Source organism: Trichosurus vulpecula, chromosome 2 (assembly GCF_011100635.1).
Source record: "Trichosurus vulpecula isolate mTriVul1 chromosome 2, mTriVul1.pri, whole genome shotgun sequence".
Lineage (NCBI taxonomy): Eukaryota > Metazoa > Chordata > Mammalia > Diprotodontia > Phalangeridae > Trichosurus > Trichosurus vulpecula.
In genome coordinates, this window is record NC_050574.1 from 380,509,042 (window position 1) to 380,530,378 (window position 21,337).

General features: G+C 36.1%; 1 protein-coding gene across 1 annotated transcript in view; it reads right to left on the reverse strand.

The window, feature by feature from the left end:
• DSCAM (DS cell adhesion molecule) overlaps positions 1-21,337 on the reverse strand; it is a 776,379-nt gene that overhangs the window by 326,311 nt on the left and 428,731 nt on the right. Inside the window, exon 10 of the mRNA XM_036744150.1 lies at positions 2,369-2,488. Within this exon, the coding sequence (XP_036600045.1) occupies positions 2,369-2,488 (120 nt within the window). The remainder of the gene's footprint in view (positions 1-2,368; positions 2,489-21,337) is intronic.

Sequence of the window (21,337 nt, forward strand, 5' to 3'; positions counted from 1 at the left end):
CAACCTAATTAGGGTTTTTCCCTCTTCCTTTTTAAAGGACGGTACTTTGTCTCTTCCATTATTTTTGCTTAATTCACTTTAAAATAAATCTGTTCTCATTGAATCTCTTGTTCTCACCCAAGAGGCCTTTCCAAGCCTCCCATTTGTTAAACTTTCCCTTAGATTCAGAGTTTTACTTCTTTGGTTGCTTTTTTGGATTTATATGTAGTTATTTAATTCTTCCCTTCCCCACCCCTGCCCCTCTCAGTTAAATAGTCCAGTGAACCCCTCCTCCTCCTCTTTATCCCTTCAATTTGTTTTTTTAATTTTGTTTTTTTAAAATAATTTTTCTGAGCTTTTTTTTCTAAAAAGGATTTCTTTCCACCAGTCTCTTCATCGTTTATCATCCCTTCTGTTTATTTTAGATCTTTTCTCCCCTTTTATACATTGCCCATCTTCATAGTCAGTCTTTCTTTAGTTTTTGTATTCATCATAGAATTAAAGATTCTTAGGAAACTATTCTGGGTTTTAAGTTACTTCCTTTGATCTTGCTCTCCGGCACTAGTTTTTGTTTGTTTTGTTTTGCCTCACTCCTAGAAATACAGATTCCTGCTGGTGATAGAAAGAATGTTGTTCCATGGCAGAAATTTTCCTATATTCCTGATTGTGCAGTTTAGTGTTAATTTTTGTCTTCCATGTCATTTCCCCCCTTTTGCCATTATATCTCTTCTCTGGCTTACAAGGTAAAAGAATTATACCTAATGCATATTTGTACAAATGTACCTTCCTTCATTTTTTAAAACTTTTCCTTTTGTTGGGGACAATTATTAAGAATTATTTTAGGCTGCAAGTCCATAACCATTTCAATAATTACTAACTGTGAAAGTAACAATTCTCCCTGGATTAAGCCAGAATTAGAATGAAAAGCCAAGTAAATGCAAGAATTAGGAGGACCTGCTTCCCCTCTCAAGAGCAATGATCCCAGGTTAAATTGTAACAGCACATGAAAGTCAGCTAGTGTCCCCAATAATTAGTCCCTTTGGCTATGGTTATTAGGAACTTAGCTATCTACTTGGCTGGTTTTTGTCAGTTTGATTTTCTTATGACTAATCCCTCCCTGACACTACCACCCTTATTTTCTCCCTCTCTGAGTTGAATATATTTCTACACCAAACTCTTTCTGTGTATATATTCTATGACAATTGGCTAGTTAAGATGAAAGTGAGAGGTTAAATAAGAAAACAAACCCCAACAATCTGCTGCTTACAGGAAACATTGAAAAAAAAGGCATACACAAAATAAAAGTGAGGGGATGGGAAAAATTGCTATGTACAAAGTGAATCAAAAGAAGCAGAAGTTATAATCATGATATATGATAAAAATATTCAAATAATAAAAGGAAAAAAGAAAATAAAAATGAAAACAAGGAAACTACATTATGCTGAAAGGAACCACATAATCAAAATCATCAATAATAAACACATATGTCTCAAATGTCTTATCATCTAAATTCATAAAGGAAACATTATCTGTACAAGAAGATGCATAAAGCAACACAGTAGTGAGAAGAGACATTGATGTCTCTCAGTTTTGGATAAGTCTGAAAGATAAATAAAAAAGAAAATATATAACTGAAAAAATTGCTGAAGGAACTACAGGTAAATACATATGCATTCTTCTAAATAAGACTCAAAAAGTACATATTTCTCAATAGCACATAGATCATGTACAGAAATTGACCGTGTATTGCAAACAAACATAAAAAGCAGAAATAATAAAAACACAATTTAAGAACACAATACAATAAAAAGAATCAGTGGTTCAGGGACCATAAATGAGACATAGATACAAATAAAAATTTAATGAATTGGGCAAATAATCAATATTAGAAACAATAATAATGTGAAAGAAAATAATGATGAAACAATGTACCAACATTTTTGGGATGCAGCTAAAGTATTCCTCAGGGCAAAATCATATCCTTACAAAAATATTAACTAAATATAAAAAGAGAGGATTACTGAACTGAATATGCCTTTTAAAAATTAAAAAGTCAAAAAGCAAACAAAACTAAAATAAATGAAAAGATATTAAAATTAGAGGAGAAATAGCTTTTAGCAATAAATATGTAGTGCCTTCCATTAAAGATGAGATCAGAGCTCCATCAAAGAAAAAGCTAGTAAAGTGTTTTCCTAGTACTTAGTACATCAACATGAAAGGATTGAACCCCCAAAATGGATAGTGTTTGCATCCACCACTTCCAAGTTTTTCAGAGGTTCTATAGTTTTCATTTAGTTGAAAGGGGATTTCTCAAAGCTGAAATAATTCTTGATTACTGTATATGTGCGTAGCAGTTTACAAACAGACCTAATACCCGATATGTTCATACCTTTTGAGAATTTCCAGACTATTGTGGGTACAGGATAACCCTCTGCTGAACAATTAAGGATGACAGCCTTTCCATAAATTCCGTCTTGGTCACTTGGCTGAACCACAAATTTAGGTGGAACTGAAATGAGAAAACATAGATAAAAAGCTTAGAGGAAGAAGACTGCTTAGCAGAAAATTAGTAAGAAGCCCAGGAATTCCAATGAACCTGAAAAAATAGAAAATGTTCAATATGTCATGGCATAAAAATTAGAGATTTATACTGGAAAATACAAAGTTGGGGGGGTGGGGCAGGTGGGAGTCTGGTGCAGTGAAATTTTATGGTTTACAACAGTGAACTAACATTGATAAAAAGTGCCAAGTTCTAGGCACTACATCATCAAACACAGTGTTAGATTTTGGCAAAACCAGCTGAAGAATATATTCTGCTTTCAGTTTTATATGATCAAATGTCATCTTCAGGGATAGAGTTTGTGAAAAATAGCATGGGAATTTATTCATTGAGAAATAAACATGAAGACATTATTTTTCTTAAAAGAGTTTGAGCATTTTGTGTATATGTTCCTTTTTTTCTTTAGTATAAACTAAGGAAGAAGAAATTAAATAAGCTTTCATGCCAAAATTTACCATTTACTATGAAATAGTGAAAAATATTATGATTTGCTTGACTAACTTAACAGTTCTCAAACTTATATACTACTTGACTGAATTTAGGTGACAATTCTGGGACAAATGAGGAAGAAGAATGTTAAAGGAAGAAGTAACCTTAAAGATCACCAAGTCCAAAATGATTTTATGATTGGGCAACCAATAGAGGTTAAGTGCCTTGCTTAAGGTTAAACAATATGTTAGTGGCAGATGTGAAGAGTGGAATCTTTTGAATCCTAGTTCACTACTGCAGGTGGTGAGACATTGATTAAATATTGGATCTGTAGCAACATGCAAAGGGCAAGTCATTGCCTTTATGTTACGATTAAAATAAAGGTTGCTGATCAAGACCCTTCTTGCTTATAAACATCACTTTGAACAGCCTGGAAATCCAGTATCTGAGGTTCATTCATTTAAATCAAGGCATTGTGACTCTAAAATATGTCTTCTCTTAAAATTTCCTTTGGGGGGGGGGCGTGGTTATCATATTAACTTGGGAAAGTTAGCCATTAATGCCTGAGCATGAATTGATTTATAAGGCTTATTTTTTTTTTTGCCTGAACACAGGACCTTGAAGGAATGGGGCACTGGGAGAGGAATTTTTCTGCACAGAATCAAAGAAACTTAGGCACCTCAGAGATCAACCGTGCCCTGTACAGCATAGTAAGTGATTATCCCAAACTTTGCTTAAAGATTCCTAGTGGTGAAGAATTCACTATTTTTAAAAGCAGTTTATTTCATTTTTAAATAGTTGTAAAAGTAATGTTTTCCTTAGGTTGTCTAGATATGCCTTTGTATCTTCCACCCATTATTTCTGGATCTGCATTTTTTATCTTTTACCCATTATTCCTAATCTTTCTTGCTGAAGCCAAGAAAAACAAGTCTAATCTCTCCATATTATGTATCCTTTGGCAGGCTTGGAATTTCAGATTAAACATCCCTAGTTACTTCAACTGATCCTCTCATGATGTCATTTAATCATCCCATTTTCCTTTTTCTGGATGCTCTACACATGGCCTTTGAAAAATGTGGGGCCAAAAAGTAAACACAGTACTCCTGGTAATTTGGGTTCAGGTCAGATTATAGTAGGAATATCACGTCTCTAATCTTGGACACAATGCAGGCAAAGATCACAGAGCTATCATAGTAAGCTTTATCACAATAAGCTTTCAGTCCACTAAAACCCACCAGATCTTTTTTTTCAGATTAACCTCTGTTTAACTATACCCGTCTCATCCCATTCAAGTTAAGCCTTTATATTTATCATCGAGAAGGTTAATCTAATTAAATTCTGCTCAACATTCTAACTTGTTAAATTTTGTTTTTGCATCCTGCCATATAATGTATTAAATATCCTTAAGATTTTTTTTAATCTGAAGATTTGATATAATTGTCAAGTATGTTGAGAGAGGATTCTGAGAAGGTGGCAGAGTAGGTCAGAAAATTCAAAGCTCTCCAGATTTTCTTCACAAATAAGAGAAAATAGCACCTCAGAGCAAATGTATTGTGGTAAAAAAATAAACAAGCGTTGAGACAGAACAGTGGTCCTCCTGGGACAACAAGAGAAAATTTGAGATTTGGTCCCTGTGAAGTATAAATACCACCAGGCTAGTTCCAATGAAACAGCAAGCAGCAAGCCCAGGAACTAGCTGGGTTGGGAAGTAGCATTGGCCCCGGCATAGGAATTTTCAACTCCCAGATAGTGTGGGGAGTCAGCCAACTGAGTGGGGGAAGATTGAGGAAACCTCTGCTGATAATGGACACCAGGCCCAGCTGTGCTGCTGAGATGTGGCCCTAGGTGAGAGGGAACCAGCATACACCAGGTGAGTACAGAAGCAGTGGGGTGGGGTCACTGCTGGTTGTGGGCATTTATGGAGGGGTGGATGGAGTTTTTGGTTTCTATTCCAGGCCAGAGGGGAGAACTGAAGGAAGATCTGAGGACAGAGACACTATTCCCCACACCCCAGGACTAGGGATGATTACAATAAAAGTTGCTATTAAAAAAAAAGAGCAGGCAAAGGAAAAAGGACCCAAATATAGAAAGTTACTGTGGAAATAGAGAAGACTAGGGCTCATCTTCAGAGGAGGATATTGAAGCAAAAACAAAGGCCTCTCCTACCCCAAAGAGTAATGTCAAATGGTCAACAACCCAAAGAGAATTCATAGAAGAACATAAAAAGATTTAAAAATCAAATGAGACAGACTGAGGAAAAATTAAAAAAAATACAAGAAAAAAGAAGAAGATTATGCAAAAAAGGTCAACTAACTAGAAAAGGAGATCCAGAATCTTAAGGAAGAAAACAACTCCTTGAAAATTAGAATTGGGCAAGGGGTAGTGTAACCAGAATGGCCTTTGTTTTCTTTGAGTGACTCAATTTATCTCAGTGAGCTTTACTAGGTGCTAAGCCCCAGGCCCAAACCCCATTAGGTGTTAACGTAATCCATGTGGATGTGAACCTCCCAGGGTCCCAAGGGGAGGGGCCAACTCAAGAACCAATCACCAGAGCCTGAGCTCTGGTGATTCAGATGATGTTTGGTGATGTCTGAAGCCCTATAAGAAGGGAGGACAGAGCCATTTGTGTGGAGCTCTGGAGATGGTGTTGATGAGGAGACTCTGGGCAGCTGTAGCTAAGGAGCCCTCCAGCTTGTGAACCCTGATGTTGAGATTTTGTTGAACTCTGGTAACTATGTGTTGGGATTGAATCAGACAAAGTCTATTGATGTTTGAAATTTGTTTGCATTTTTGTTTTGAAGTTCTGGGTGCTGGCTTTTTCCCCTGAACTAGCTGAATGATATTTGAATGCTGAATTAAAAGTAAGCTTGTCAACCCCTTCACCTTGCTTTCCTTAATTAAGCAGATCAGAAGAACCTGTGCTGTTGGCAGCTTTCTGGGTGCTGGCTGTGGGTGAATCTTATACCCCCACAGAAGCTGCTAGCCAGATTGTTGAAACAGGGAGCCAGGAAAGTTATAAGAGACCAAGAAATAAAAAAAACCCAAAATATAAAGAGTGAAAAAATTGATGAGAAAGTGAAACATTTCATAAGAAAAACAACTTATTGGGAGAATAGAGTAAGAAGAGAAAATACCAGAATAATCAGACTACCTGAAAGCTAGGATCAAAAAAAAAAGATTCTTAACATGTTAATACAAGAAATAATTAAAGAAAATGGTCCTGAAGTGCTAGAACAAGAAGGGAAATTAGAAATAGAAAAACTCTACCAATCACCACCTGAAAGGGATCCTATGAGGAAAACCTACAGGAATATTATAGTGAAATTCCAAAATCCCTAGCTCAAGGAGAAAATATTACAAGCATCAAGAAAAAAATTAAAATGTGTTGGAGCCACAATTAGAATTACACATGACCTAATAGCAGTAACACTTAAAAGGCTGCTGGTCTTGGAACACTATATATCAAAGAGCGAAAGAACTAGGGTTGTAGCTGAAAATATCATACCCTGCAAAATTAAGCATAATCCTGAACATAAAAAATGAATATTCAATGTATTGCCAGACTTTCAGGATTTTGTTGCAAAAAGACCCGAAATCAATAGAAAATTTAACATACAAGATCCAAGAGAAATATAAGGTAAATATCAAAAGTTAATTACAAGAGACTCAAAAAGGACAGACTTTACTTTTTATATGAGGAAATGTAAATCATGTGTCTAAGACTGTCATTAGTAATTAGGTAGTTCAAAGGAAAGATAGGGGTAGAGCTGAGTATGATGCAATATTAAAAATTAAACCATCTAGAAAAAGGTAAAAAGAGTAATTATCTTTTACAAATGAGGTGCAAGAAGAACAACTGACACAGAGGAATTAAACAGGGGAAGAGGGCTGGAAATTCTGGAAACCTACTCTCATTGGAAATAGACTCCAAAGGGAACAACACACACACACACACACACACACACACACACACACACATCTAGAAGAGCATAAAAGTCTTCTAAATTCAGAAAGAAATAAAAGGCTAAGGGGATGGGGGAGGACAGGATAAGGGAGGGATTTTAGAGTTGAGGGAGAGGATAAGGGAGGGATCTTTGGTGGGGTGTAGGTTAAGTAACAGGAGGGCAAGGTATCAGGTAGAAGTAAAGTAGAGAAGTCATGGGAGATAGGAAATATGAGGTACACACAAGTGAAAAATAAAGACTAGGAATAGAATTTATTAGGGGAAAAAGCAGGGGTAGTAATCATGATCTTAGATAAAGTTAAAACTAAAATAGATTTAATCAAAAAGAAAAAAATGAGGACACTACACTCTATAAGTGATATTAATCAATATTGCTTTAGACTCTTTAGAATAACTAGAGAGTATAAGTTTGGAATATTGCTGTGGTATAGGAAAGAATGAGTTTGTGGACTTAGAAAAATATGACAAGACTTGGACCTACGAAGGAAGATGTTATCAACCTTCAGAGAAACAGAGGACAAACAAGTATAGTAGTCTTACATAGATGCATATGAATGTATATGAGTATGATTATAGATATCTATGTGCATGTGTATGTAGATGTATGTATGTATGTGTATATGCATGTATATATCTGCTTGTGTACATATGTGCATATATTTGTGTATGTATATGCATATACTATACACATGAGCATACAGAAATGCATACATGAATATACATACAAATACAGACATACATAAATACTTATATACATATGTTTGTATGTATATATGCAAATATTACATACATATATTCTCCACACTTAATTGCAGCCTTTTGGGGGGAGGAAAGGAAAAAAAGAACAAAGTAAAAAGTACACAGAAGAAAACAAAAGAACTTACAAGGTAGCAAAGAAAAGATGGACAGCAAAAAAAAAAAAAGATGAACAGCTTGAAACACAATGTACTGCATCTATTATATAGGCTTTCTTGAAATGGAAATTGATTGCTATATTTTTGAAACCTCTCATTTTCTGCTTTGCATATGGAGATCCTTTTTTTCTCTTCTTATTTTGTACTTAAGTTTTAGCACTTAAGTTTATAATATGTTTCTTTTTCTTTGCTGATTGTGTATTTGCTTTAGTATATAAGTTTAAAATAAATTAATAAAAAATTGGTAAACATGTCTTTCATAAAGTCATAAGTAGACATATAGTACAGAGCTATATAATATGGAATATAATAGTAGGGGCTTCTTGTCAAGGTGATATTAAATCATTATTGACTACTCATTTTTGATTAAAAAAAGATAATAAAAGGAAAGATCCTATGCTTGAGTCACTGATCAGTATGGTCTGCACTAGTTGATTCCATAATCTAGGTATTACCAATACATCATAATACAGTAGAGATGGAATCCAGTGGTACGATCTCAAAAAATGTGTATTATTATATTTCAACAATTTAGCATAAGGAACAAAAATCCTGAAAATACTAATAACTTCCTGACCCAGAAGAGATTCCTAAATTCTCCTACAAGGTACTAGATAAATGTTAAAGTAACCACATAGGCAAATTCACTACGTAAATGAAGTGAATATGGGGGAAAAATTGGTAGATTCCCAAACACTTCTTTAGAAAAACCACAACCTTATCCATAGCCTTGAGACTTTTGTTCTTTAGAGGAGCAAAATAGGTACTGAGTGGTCTCTCAATAGTCTCTTATGTCTGCTTAAGAAAATGTACAGCTTCAACATTTGGGTAGTGATTCTAAGAGAAATAATAGGGATCCTATAGAGAACCTGTGTCATAGGCATAATAAATGGGTATCCCTAAAAAGGGTATGTGAATCAAACTTTATTCAGGACCTCTAAGTGACATTGGGGAATAGGATTCTGTGACTGTGGCCTATTATGTTTTGCCCTGAACAGAATACTTACTAGGTATTTACTTATATAATATTTACTGGGCTTTATTTGCTTTTCATATACCTTCCTTTGGATAAATTGTGGTCAGAAGGCTTGAAAATGCAAAGGTTTGTGCCAAACTCTGGTTTTAGCCAATAAAAAAAGATTTACTTAGGTTTATGAGTGGAGTTTTAGTCAAGAAAATTATAAATACTAAAAGTTAACTTGGGGTTCTCATGTAACAAATATCTCCAGACATGAGGGTCAAATGTAATACCCAGGAAAATTTAGGAATACCTATATGTTTTCAAATAATATTTGTTTTGCCTTATAAAAAAAACTAGAAGAAAATAGATTCTTCCTGTTCTTCTCACCAAAATCTCCTGATTGTGTCATCTAATAATAGTTGCTCTGAAAATAAATATTCAGTTTGATTTGTTAACTGGAAGAAAAAAAATTGACTTTTATATTATATATTAGCTTATTCTGGTGCTCATTCATCCTTTACTGATAAGGAACTATGTAAAAATCTAAGTTTGAAATAACACATCTCTAAGAAAAAAATAGTTTCAGGAAATTATCTTAGGATTTTTTTAATTAACCTAGAATGCTCAGCGAAATGAAGACAAAGTTGTAATTCAAAAAGGAATTTTAAAAACAGATGAAGGAGGAGGAGCCAAGATGGTGGAGAAAAGGCAGCAATTCCCCTGAGCCCTCAGCAAAACCCTTCCGAACAACTCCAAATAATGCCATAAAATAGTTCCTGGAGCAGCAAAAACCACAAAAGGACAGGATAAAATAATTTTCCAGCCAAAGACAAATTAGAAAATTGACAGGAAAGGTGTGTTACATCTGGGTGAGAGTGGGGCACAGTCCAGAGCAGGCTACACCAGCACAGACCAAGTCCCAGCAAACCAGGAACAGGTCTTGAGAGTGACTCAATCAGTAGCAGCAGCAGCTTCTCCTGGAGCTTTCAGCCAACATACTGGAAGGCAGTGGGACAACAGGTTAGAAAGAGATTGCAGGGGTCTCTTTGCTGGCACTGGTGAAAGGACTCTGTTGCTTTGCCCATAATCGGATCTGGGTTGCTGTTCTGGGTGTCAGTCTCAGGAGGGAGCAGTAGCAGTAGTAAGTGAGAGCTTGAGGCCACAGTGGAATGGGGACCAGTTCTAAGGCAGAAAAGAGTACTTCTGGGGGATGGAGCCAAGATGGTAGCAGGAAAACAGGGACTCCCTTAAGCTCTCCCCCAAATCCCTCCAAATACCTATAAAAATGGCTCTGAACAAATTCTAGAGCTACAGAAATAATAGAGGGAAGCAGGTCGCAAGCCCAAGACAGAATGGATGGTCTATTACACCATGGTGGGAGTGGAGCACAGCCCAGTGTGGGCCATACCAGAAGAGATGAGGAGCTGAGAAGATTGGGTGGAGCAGACCATAGGGCCATGAATCACTGACCTGTGGCAACTACCAGACTTCTGAACCCACAAACACCAAAGACAACTTATCAGGTCAGTGGGAAAACTGCTGGGATCAGGGTGAGAGAAGTATAGGTCAGCACCAGCCCTGGTGTGGTGGAGGTGATGCAGGGTGGTGGCTGGAGCAGCAGGAAGCTCCTTTGGCTGTTTTCAAAGCTACAGCTGCCAGTGCTTCCAGCCCCAGGCACATATGGTGGAGGAATCAAGTATTGGATCAGAGTGGGAATGCAGGGAGTACTTTGCTGGTGCAGAGGCAGGGTTCTCTTGCTCTGCCCTGCTTGGATCTGAGTCTTGGTCCTGGTTGGCTGTTCTTGGGGGAGGAGGAGCTCTGGTGTGGCAGAGCTTGCTGTGTAGAAACAGCTTTGAAAACAGCAAAGCAATGCCCCTAAAGCTTGGGACAAAGCACTCATCATTCTGAAGGCAGTCACACCCTGACAACAAACTCAAGGGTCAAGTAGTTGGCTGGGAAGATGAGCAAGCAGTGAAAGACTCAGACTTTTGCATCTTGTTTTTGGTGACAAAGAAGATCAAAACATATAGACAGAAGTCAACAAAGTCAAACAGCCCACATGAAAAGCCTCCAAGAAAAATATGAATTGGTCACAGGCCGTGGAAGAGCTCAAAAAAGGATTAGGAAAGGCAAGTAAGAGAAGTAAAGGTTAAATTGGGAAGAGAAATGAGAGTGATGCAAGAAAATCATTAAAAACAAGTCAATAACTTGCTAAAGAAGACACCAAAAAGACTGAAGAAAATAACACTTTAAAAATAGACTAACTCAAATGGCAAAAGAGCTCCAAAAAGCCAATGAGGAGAAGAATGCCTTGAAAGCAGAATTAGCCAAATGGAAAAGGAGATCCAAAAGACCACCGAAGAAAATACTACCTTAAAAATTAGATTGGAGCAAGTGGAAGCTAATGACTTCATGAGAAATCAAGAAATTATATAACAGAACCAAAGGAATGAAAAAGTGGAAGACAATGTGAAATATCTCATTGGAAAAACCACTGACCTGGAAAATAGATCCAGGAGAGATAATTTAAAAATTATTGGTCTACCTGAAAGCCATGATCAAAAAAAGAGCCTAGATATCATCTTTCAAGAAATTATCAAGGAGAACTTCCCTGATATAGAGCCAGAGAGTAAAATAGAAATGGAAAGAATCCATTGATCACCTCCTGAAAAAGATACCAAAAAGAAAACTCCTAGGAATATTGTCACTAAACTCCAGAGCTCCCAGATCAAGGAGAAAATACTGCAAGCAGCCAGCAAGAAACAATTTGAGTATTGTGGAAACACAATCAGAGTAACACAAGATCTAGCAGCTTCTACATTAAGGTCTTGGAGTATGATATTATGGAGATCAATAGTGCTAGGATTAAAACCAAGAATCACCTACCTGGCAAAACTAAGTATAATGCTCCAAGGTAAAATATGGATTTTCAATAAAATAGAGGACTTTCAAGGTTTCCCAGTGAAAAGACCAGGGCTGAATAGAAAATTTGACTTTCAAACACAGGAATCAAGAGAGGCATGAAAAGGTAAACAAGAAGGAGAAATCATAAGGGATTTACTGAAGTGGAACTGTTTTGTTTACATTCTTACATGGAAAGATGATGTGTGTAATCATGAGACCTCAGAATTAGGGTGGCTAGATAGAATGGGTAAATTATATCACGTAAAAGTGGCAAGAAAAAGCAGTTTTGTTGGAAGGAAAGAGAGGGTAGGTTAGGGGGAATGAGTGAATCTTGCTCTCATCAGATTTGACTTGAGGAGGGAATAACCTACACATTCAATTGGGTATCTTACCCCATAGGAAAGAAGGAGGAAGGGAATAAAAAAGAGGCAATGATAGAAGGGAGGGCAGATAGGGGGAGGAGGTATTCAAAAGAAAACACTTTTGAAAAGGGAGAAGTCAAGGGAGGAAATAGAATGAAGGGGGATGGGATAGGAGGAAGCAAAATATAGTTAGCCTTTCACAACATGAGTATTGTGGAACGGTTTTACATAATGATACATGTGTGGCCTATGTTGAATTGCTTGCCTTCTTAGGGAGTGTGGGTAGGGAGGAAAGAGGGGAGAGAATTTGGAACTCAAAACTTTAAAAGCAGATGTTAAAAAAAGAGTTGTTTTGCATGCAACTGGGAAATATGATATACACGTAATGGGGCATAGAAATCTATCTTGCCCTACAAGAAAGTAAGGGAAAAGGGGATGGGGGGGAGTGGGGTGAAAGAAGAGAGGTCTGACTAGAGAATGGGGCAATCAGAATATATGCCATCTTGGAGTGGGTGAGAGGGTAGAAATGTTGAGAAAATTTGTAATTCAAACTCTTGTGGAAATCAATGCTGAAAACTAAAAAAATTCAATAAAAAAAGAATCACCTACCCAGTAAAACGAGTGTAATCCTTTAGGAGAAAATTGGAAATTCAATAAAATAGAGGAATTTCAAGCATTCTTGATGGAAATACCAGTGCTGAATAGAAAATTTGACTTTCAAATACAAGACTCAAGAGAAGCATAAAAAGGGAAGCATAAACAGGAAAGGGAAATTATAAGGGACTTAATAAAGTTAAACTGTTAACATTCATACATGGGAAGATGATACTCGTAATTCCTAAAAAACTTTCTCATTATTAAGGCTGTTGGAAGGAGTATATATATATATTGATAGATGGCAAGGTGTGAGTTGAATATGAAGGGATGATATCTAAAGGAATAAAATTAAGGGCTCAGAAAGAGGAATGTACTATGAGAAAGGGAAATGTAGAATGGGGTAAATCATCTCACATTAAAGAGGCAAGAAAAAAGCTTTTACAGTGGAGGAGGAGATGAGGAAGATGAGGGGTAGTAAGTGAACCATATGCTCATCAGAATTGCCTCCAAGAAGGAATAACATACATAGGCAATTGGGTATAGAAATCTATCTCATTCTATAGGAATGTAGAAGGGGAAGGGGATAAGGGAAGGTGGGGGAGACTGGGAAATATGGTAATCAGTCAGAAGCAAAACACTTTTGAGAAGGGACAGGGTGAAAAGAGAGAGAGAGGATAGAATAAAGGGGGTCATAGTTTGGAAGGAAATACATTTAGCAATCATAACTGGGAAAAAATTTTGAAGCAAATTTCTGTGATAAAGACCTCATTTCTCAAATATATAGAGAATTGAGTTAAATTTATAAAAAATAAGAGCCATTCCCCAATTGATAAATAATCAAAAGATAGGAACAGTTTTCAGATGAAGTAATCAAAGTTATCTAGAATCAAAATTAAAATCTATAATCAAAGCTATCTATAGTAAAAAAAACATTGTAACTTATTAGTGATTGGAGAAATGCAAATTAAAATAATTCTGAGGTACTACCTCATATCTATTAGATTGGCTAATAGGACAGAAAGGGAAAATGACAAATGTTGAAGGAGATGTGGGAAAAAATGAGACATTAATGTATTGTTGGTAGATTTGAGAACTGAGTCAACCTTTCTTTAAGAACAATTTGGAACTATGCTCAAAGGGTTATACGACCACTTTGGCCTAGCAATACTACTTCTAGGTCTGTATCCCAAAAGAGATAAAAAACAAAAAAGAAAATGACTTAGTTGTGAAAAATATTTGTGGTAACTCTTTTCTGGTGGTGAAGAATTGGAAATTGAGAGGATGCCCATCAATTGGGGAATGGCTGAACAAATTGTGGTATCTGATTGTGATGGAATACTATTGTACTATAAGAAATGATGAGAAGGATGCTCTCAAAGAAACTTGGAAAGACTTACATGAGCTGATGCAAAGTGAAATGTACTGTGTACAAAGTAACAGCAATATTGTAAGATGATTAACTGTGAATCCTTAGCTATTCTCAGCAATATAGCAATCCAAGATAACTCTGAAGGTCTTATAGTGGAAAATGATATCCATCCCCAGAGTGAATACAGATTGAAGCATACTTTTTTCACTTTGCTTATTTTTCTTGAGTTTTTTTGGGGGGGTCTATGTTTTCTTTCACAACATGACTAATGTGGAAGTGTGTTTTGTATAACTACCCATGTATACCCAATATCATATTACCTGCCGTCTCAATAACAAAGGTGGGCAGGGAAGAAGGGAGAGAATTTTGAACTCAAAGTTTTAAAAATAAATGTTAAAAATTGTTTTTCACATGTAATTGGGGGGAAAATAAAATACTAAATGTAAAAAATAAAATTAAAAGAGATGAAAAACTGCCATTAATCACTGAATGACATTTCAGGAAGCCAGGAGAAATTATTTCAAGACAGTGTCTTGAAAAGTCTGGTTCTAAGATCTGTTGCTATTTTTTCTGATGCCTTTGGTGTATAGGCCTATTAGTGGAATCATTAGCCCAAAGGGTACATACCATTTATTGACTTGGGGTCATAACCTCAAATTATTTTCAAGAATGGATGGATCAGGGGCATCTAGGTGGTGCAGTGAGTGGAGCACTGGCCCTGGAGTCAGGATGACCTGAGTTCAAATCCAACCTCAGACACCTGACACATTTACTAGCTGTGTGACCTTGGGCAAGTCACTCAACCCCAATTGCCCTGCCTTCCCCCGTCCAAAAACAAAAAAAAAAACAAACCAAACCAGACAAAACAATGGATGGATCATTTTACTGCTCCATCTGCAGTGTGATAATGTTCCTGTTTTCCCAGAGTCCCTCCTCAATTTCTATTTTTCTATTTTTGTCATCTTTCCTAATATGATGTGATCTTTCCTAATATAAGATGGAGCTTTAGATTTACTTTAATTTGCATTTCTCAATTAAAAATGTATAGAATTTTTTCATATGGCTATTGATAGCTTGTATTTCTTCTCTGTAATACAGCTTGTTTATATGCTTTGATTATTTACCATTTGATGAGTGGCTATTATTCTTATAAATTTGGATCTGTTTCTTTGAACTGATATCTGTATCAAAGAAGTTTTCTTTAAAGTCTCCCAATTAACTGTTTTCCTTCTAATTTTAGTTGCATTGGCTTTCTTTGTGAAAAAATCTTTTTCATTTTGCATAATACAAATATCTATTTTATTTTTGTAACTCTTTCTATCCCTTCTATCATGAACTCCTCCCCTATTCATAGTCTTGAAAGGCAATTTCTTCCTCATTCATGTAGTTTGTTTATGACATAATCTTCTTTGTTTTAGCCCTGTATCCATATGGAGCTTATTTTGCATTATGGTATGAGTTCTTTGCTTTAACCTATATTTTGCTAGTTTGTTCCTAAATTTCTTCAGCAATTTTGCCCAATAACTATAGTAGGTACAGCAGCCATACCTGGTAAAACTGTCCTGGCAAGTGGGCCTTGAACCCATGAGTGAGGGGCATTTCTGCCTCAAAAACATGATGAGTTTCCCTGGTGGAATGGGTGGATGACAACAAGTTGTTCCAATGGCCATGAAAGCATTTTATTCATGCGTTGTGGAGCCCTTAGAGCTTGGTCAAACATTGAAGATGCTAAGGTCATCCACTGTCTCCCTGGCTATTGCTGGCCATCCTGACTTTTGTCTTGTCATTGGACTTTGATGATTCTGGAAGAAAGAGTGAGGCTGACAACTTTGTGCAGCTGCACCTCACTTAAATCCAATTCACACACAAGTCAAGACATCACTCTATAATGTCATTGGTTCTCTTCAAAGAAAGAAAAATGGAAAAGTTTTGTCCAACAATTATTCTATACCCAAGTATCTCAGATATTATTTCAGTTTAGTAAACATGAAATAATTAGGTTTGCTTGTTTCTATATGTCTTATAGTTAATCTGTTCTACTGATCATCCTTTCTCTCTTTTTTTAGAAAGTACCAAGATACCACCAACAACATGGAGGCCAAGACATTTTTCTTTTAACCATATGACCTATATACCTCTCCAAAACAGGAATTATTTTGAAAATAAAGTAATTTCAAAAGGTATAAATTAATTTCAGCTTTCTCCATGGTCTAAGACTCCAAGATCCTTAACTAACCCAATGAACTATCATCAGAGAAGACTAGTCAATAAAAACAAAGGTCCATACTCAGTAGCCCTCCCTTCACCAATGTGAATAATCACAGCAAAGGACAATAATGTTAAAAGAAAATATGATACATATATATATATATATATATATATATATATATATATACAGCAAAACATATTGATCTTAAAAAACATGCTTAGAGACAACTTAAAGATTACAGTATAGGTCTAATATAAGGGTCATGAATCAGAGAATATGTCTAGAATATACAGAAAGGGAATATAAATAATGAAAAGAATGGAAAAAAGGAATCATTTTTAGAAAACACTCACAGAAAGGAAATAAACAACTATCAAACAAAATAAGTTGATTAGAAAAAAAGGAAGAGAATTTTACTTTAATATTCATCTAAGGAAAAAAGAGGGGAAGAATTAGATAACTGGATAAAAGAAGAAAGGAAAAATAAATAATCTTTGGAGTATTAAACAAAACTCCAGAAGCAGGTAAAAATTGGACAAACAGAAGATGAGGGGAGGCCATATGCACAAGTGTAAGTGAGCTGGTGTGAATATCATCATCTTCAAGTAGTTTAAAATAACCAGAGGCAAAATGCTGACCAGAGGAATAGAAAAAAGTTTTCTAACTCAGAAACAAACAATGTTACAGAGGAGGAAAACATAAAGGTCATTTTTGTAATTTTAAATATCAATAAATTTAACAATACAATAAAACAAATCAGTGACAGATTGGATAAGAAAACAAAACCACAGGATCTGTTGCTTACAACAAACACGGCTAAAAAACCAAGGCATACACACACACACACACACACACACACACACTCACACAACGATGGCTTAAAACACAATTTACTATGCATTAAATGCATTAAGTCAAAAGTCAGGAATTACAATTACGCGCCCAGACATAGCAAAAGAAAAATCTCCAAATGAAAATAGATATACAATGAAAGTACATGATGGTAAAAGGAATCAGAAAACAAAGTAATATCAATATTCAACTTATATCATCCAAAAGCCTTAGCATCTATGTTGTTGATAGAAAGGTTAATCAAATTACAAGAAGATATTAATGGAAATACAGTAATGGTTGTAGATTTTATTGTTCCTCTTTGAGTTTTGGAGAAATATAACAGAAAGATAAACAAAAGGGAAAATAACAAGAGAAACTAGAACTAAGACTTCTAAATAGAACAGCTGAAAAACGTATACATTTCTCAGCACCACTTGGAAATTTATAAAAATTGACCTTACGTTACATCACAGAGATATTGGGAGTAAATGTAAAAAGGTAGAAAGACTAAATACATCCCTTACAAACAATAGCACAATAGAAATAGTAATCATTTAAGGGAGCACAAACAAAAGGCACAGAACCAAATGGATACCTAACAATGAAATTCTATCTAGTGAGTCAATAAACAAATCATAGAAATAATAGCTATGTAAAAATGATACTTAAGTCACATATTGATATTTCTGAGTTGCAGCTAGAATAATTCCTACAAACACAATTTACAAAATAGAGAGAGGGGCTTAATTAATTGTATATGCATTTTAAGAATTGGAAGGCCAACAATAAACTATTTTCAAAGGAAAACAAATTAAAAATTAGAGAACTAGATAAGTTATAAACAAAACTATAAAATTATAAATAAAACTAAAAGTGGACTCTGACAAAACTTTAATAACAAATTATTAAAAAGAAGAGCATAGAAAGTAAATAGAATATAAAAAATGAAATCACAATAAAACCCAAAGAATAAAAGAATTACTAAAATTCCTGAGCACGATTATAAGCTGCCAAAACTCAGAACACACAAAAAGGAAACATTTTTAAAATTATAAAATATCCCACATACCAAAGGGCAAAGTAAAGAGTTTTAATTATCTAAAATAAACAGAAATAGCTATAAAGGAACTTCTAAAGGGAGAGGGGGAACTACAGAATTATATGAGAATTCTGTCAACTTTTCAAGAACAGTTAGTACTAATACTATACAAATCGCTCTCAAAATTTGAGGGGAAAAGTTCCCTAACAAACTCATTTTATGAGATGAATAAAGTTATAATAATAAAAGTAAGGAAGGATAAGACATTGGAAACTTATAGACCAATATCATTAGTGAATCAAGATTTGAAAAAAACTTTTAAAAGAGACAATAGTAGTTCACCCAGGAAAATATTTATATGGTCATTTTGGATATAAGGATGCATAAATGAAACTCCACAACCCAAAATTTGAGTGAAACTTAATAACCAACTTGAAGTCATATGATCAGGGATGCAAGGATGATTTAACGATAGGAAAACAATCTTATTATAAACTTCCAAGAAAACACCATCATTTCAATAATGTAGAAAAAGTCTTTGGCAAAGTACAACACTCATTTATCCTAAAAACTACACAAAGTGTAGGCATCGAGGGTCTACTTTTAATATAATGAAATGTATATATCTAATACCTACGGGAAATATCACACTTAGAAGCTTACCCAATAAATACAGGACCAAGCAAGGATGCCTACTCTATAAACTATTATTTGTTTTACAGTTCTGGATATGGTAGCCAGAGCAGTGCAAAGACCAACACATTAAAGGTATAATGGTACACAAAGATGAAATAAAAGAAGCTCTCTTCACTGCTGATAGTTTCCTTAGAAAATCCTAAGGAAAGATTAAAGATATTAATTGAGATAATAATTTAGTAATGCTAAAGGCTGAAAAAAAACCAAACTAAAACAATCAATGGCAAAATCCAAAAGCAATAATAGAAAGGGAAGACCCATTTCAAATGACTGCAACATGCATAAAATATTTGGAGATCAAACTACCAAAGCCCACAAAATATTTGTACAGATTCAACTACAAATTACCCCTCAAAGAAAAAAAGAACTTAATAGCTGAATAGATATTCAATTCTTATGGCTGGGCTTTGCCAATATAAATAAAATGATAGCATTAGCAAAGTTAATTTTTAGTTTTAATATTATGCCAAAGTATCAAAGGGATATTTTATATAACTCAACAAAGTAATAACAAAATTAACTTGGAAAAATAAAATACCTGATATCAAAGGAAATAATGAAAAGTGGTAAGTAATGAAGGGGCTTCCAGACTTCCAACTATTGTATAAAGGAGCAATCATGAAAGCAATATGGTATTACCTAAAAAAAAGAGAAGTAGATCGATGGAATAGATTACATAAGGGAGAATCAGAAACAATGACACTCAACAATCCAGCATTTGGTTGAAACTCAATAACCCAGAAATTACAATTAAGGAAGAACTTTCTACTTGATTAAAAACTGGGAAAACTGGGGTGGAGCCAAGATGGGGCTGTGAAAGGAAGGAACTACCAGAGTGCTCTCACAAATTCTGTCAGATACATCTAAAAAAGTGAATCTGAGCAGATTTGAGAGAGTTAGGAGCCAATAGTAGACTGAGAGGGGTAGGAGCGCAGGGCATGTGGAACAGCACCAGACTGAGCCAACTGGGAACAGCGGAGGAATCCAGCCAGTGTGCAGGTCTGGGAGAGTGCTGGGTGAGTGAAACACTGGAGCAGGAAAAGGCCCAGGGTGGAAGGACTGGCTACAGTCATGATTGAGCCCCAGGCCTCTCAGCCCAGGATGGGAATCTGTTGGAGTGCAGAGCCTGTGACTGTGGGAACAACTAGCCCGGAGGCCTCCAACCCACAGTCTAAAGGTTTGAAACTCACCTTCCTGAACTTCTGGGAACCATGATGGGCAGGTAAAATGGCTCTCATCCCTCCCTTGAATAAACTTAGAGAACACTACCTCAGGAGAAAGACAGGAGCCAGAAGGGGGCCCTTTAATAGTGAGAGAAGTGGGGGAGAGGGCCCTTCCTGTGGTGGCAGAAGGAGACTAGTGCAGGAAGAGAGGCATCCTAGCAGCCCTCATCTCAAGAGAACAATGAGAATAACTGAGCCCCAGGGGGTGGAGCTAATAAACGTCAATGCCAGGACCCCAAATGTGGCTTTGCACAGCCAGGGGAAGTGGCAGACAACAGCACAGACAAGAGCTGAGACCACCCATTTTGTAGAACAGTTCTGGGGAAGAGGAGACCCCCAGCAGCCAGATTGCCCCTCTCCCTCACCTCATGAAACCAGAGGCCTTAGAACATAAAGCCAGTGAGCAGACTCACGGATTCCAAAACAAGAAACTTGGGACAGAGCCCCCTGAGCCGCAGAAACAGAGATTCAATTTAGAAGCCAGGAGGAAAAAAAAAACACCATGAAAAAACACGCTAAAAAGCCAAAGATGATTGATTCGTATTATGGAGAGAGGGAAGACCAAAATACCAATTCAGAAGAGGACAGCATGGACACTACACCCACATCTGAAACCTCAAAGGGGAAAGTGAACTGGTCTCCATACCAAAAAGCATTCCTGGAAGAACTCAAGGAAGACGTTAAAAACCAATTTAGGGAGGTAAAAGAAAAAATGGAGAAAAAAACAATGAGGAAAACAAATATTTAAAAGGTAAAATCGGTGAAATGGTTAAGGAAAATCAGAATATAAATGGAGAAAATGTCTCATTGAAAAGTAAAATCAACCAAATGGAAAAAGAGATGGTAGAGGGTCAGCTCTGAGAAAGTCCGTTCTGGCATAAGATTCAGGCCAGAGGCCTGTTCTTGCCCTTGGGCTGATAACTCAGCACATGGGCTCTCCATACCCCACCTCGGCATACATATGCTGTTTAGGATGAAGGCTCTCCAAGTCTCCTCGGTATACACATGCTCTCTCCAAAACCCCCACAGCACACACATGCTAAATACCACCTGTGGGCTATTAACCCAATAATGTTTACAGCAAAAGGGGAACAAAATTACGAGGAAGTCATGCAAAGGGGAACTAAGCATGAGGACGTCATGCTATATAACAAATGCCTTGCACATGGATTTGTTGATTCTGCTTGCCTAAAAAAGTATATAAGACCTGTCCCTCAGTTTAATAAACAGAGCTGTTCTTTACTTTTCCGCCTGGACCGTGTTTTCTTTTCACTCTCTGAAGCATTCGGCCATCTCT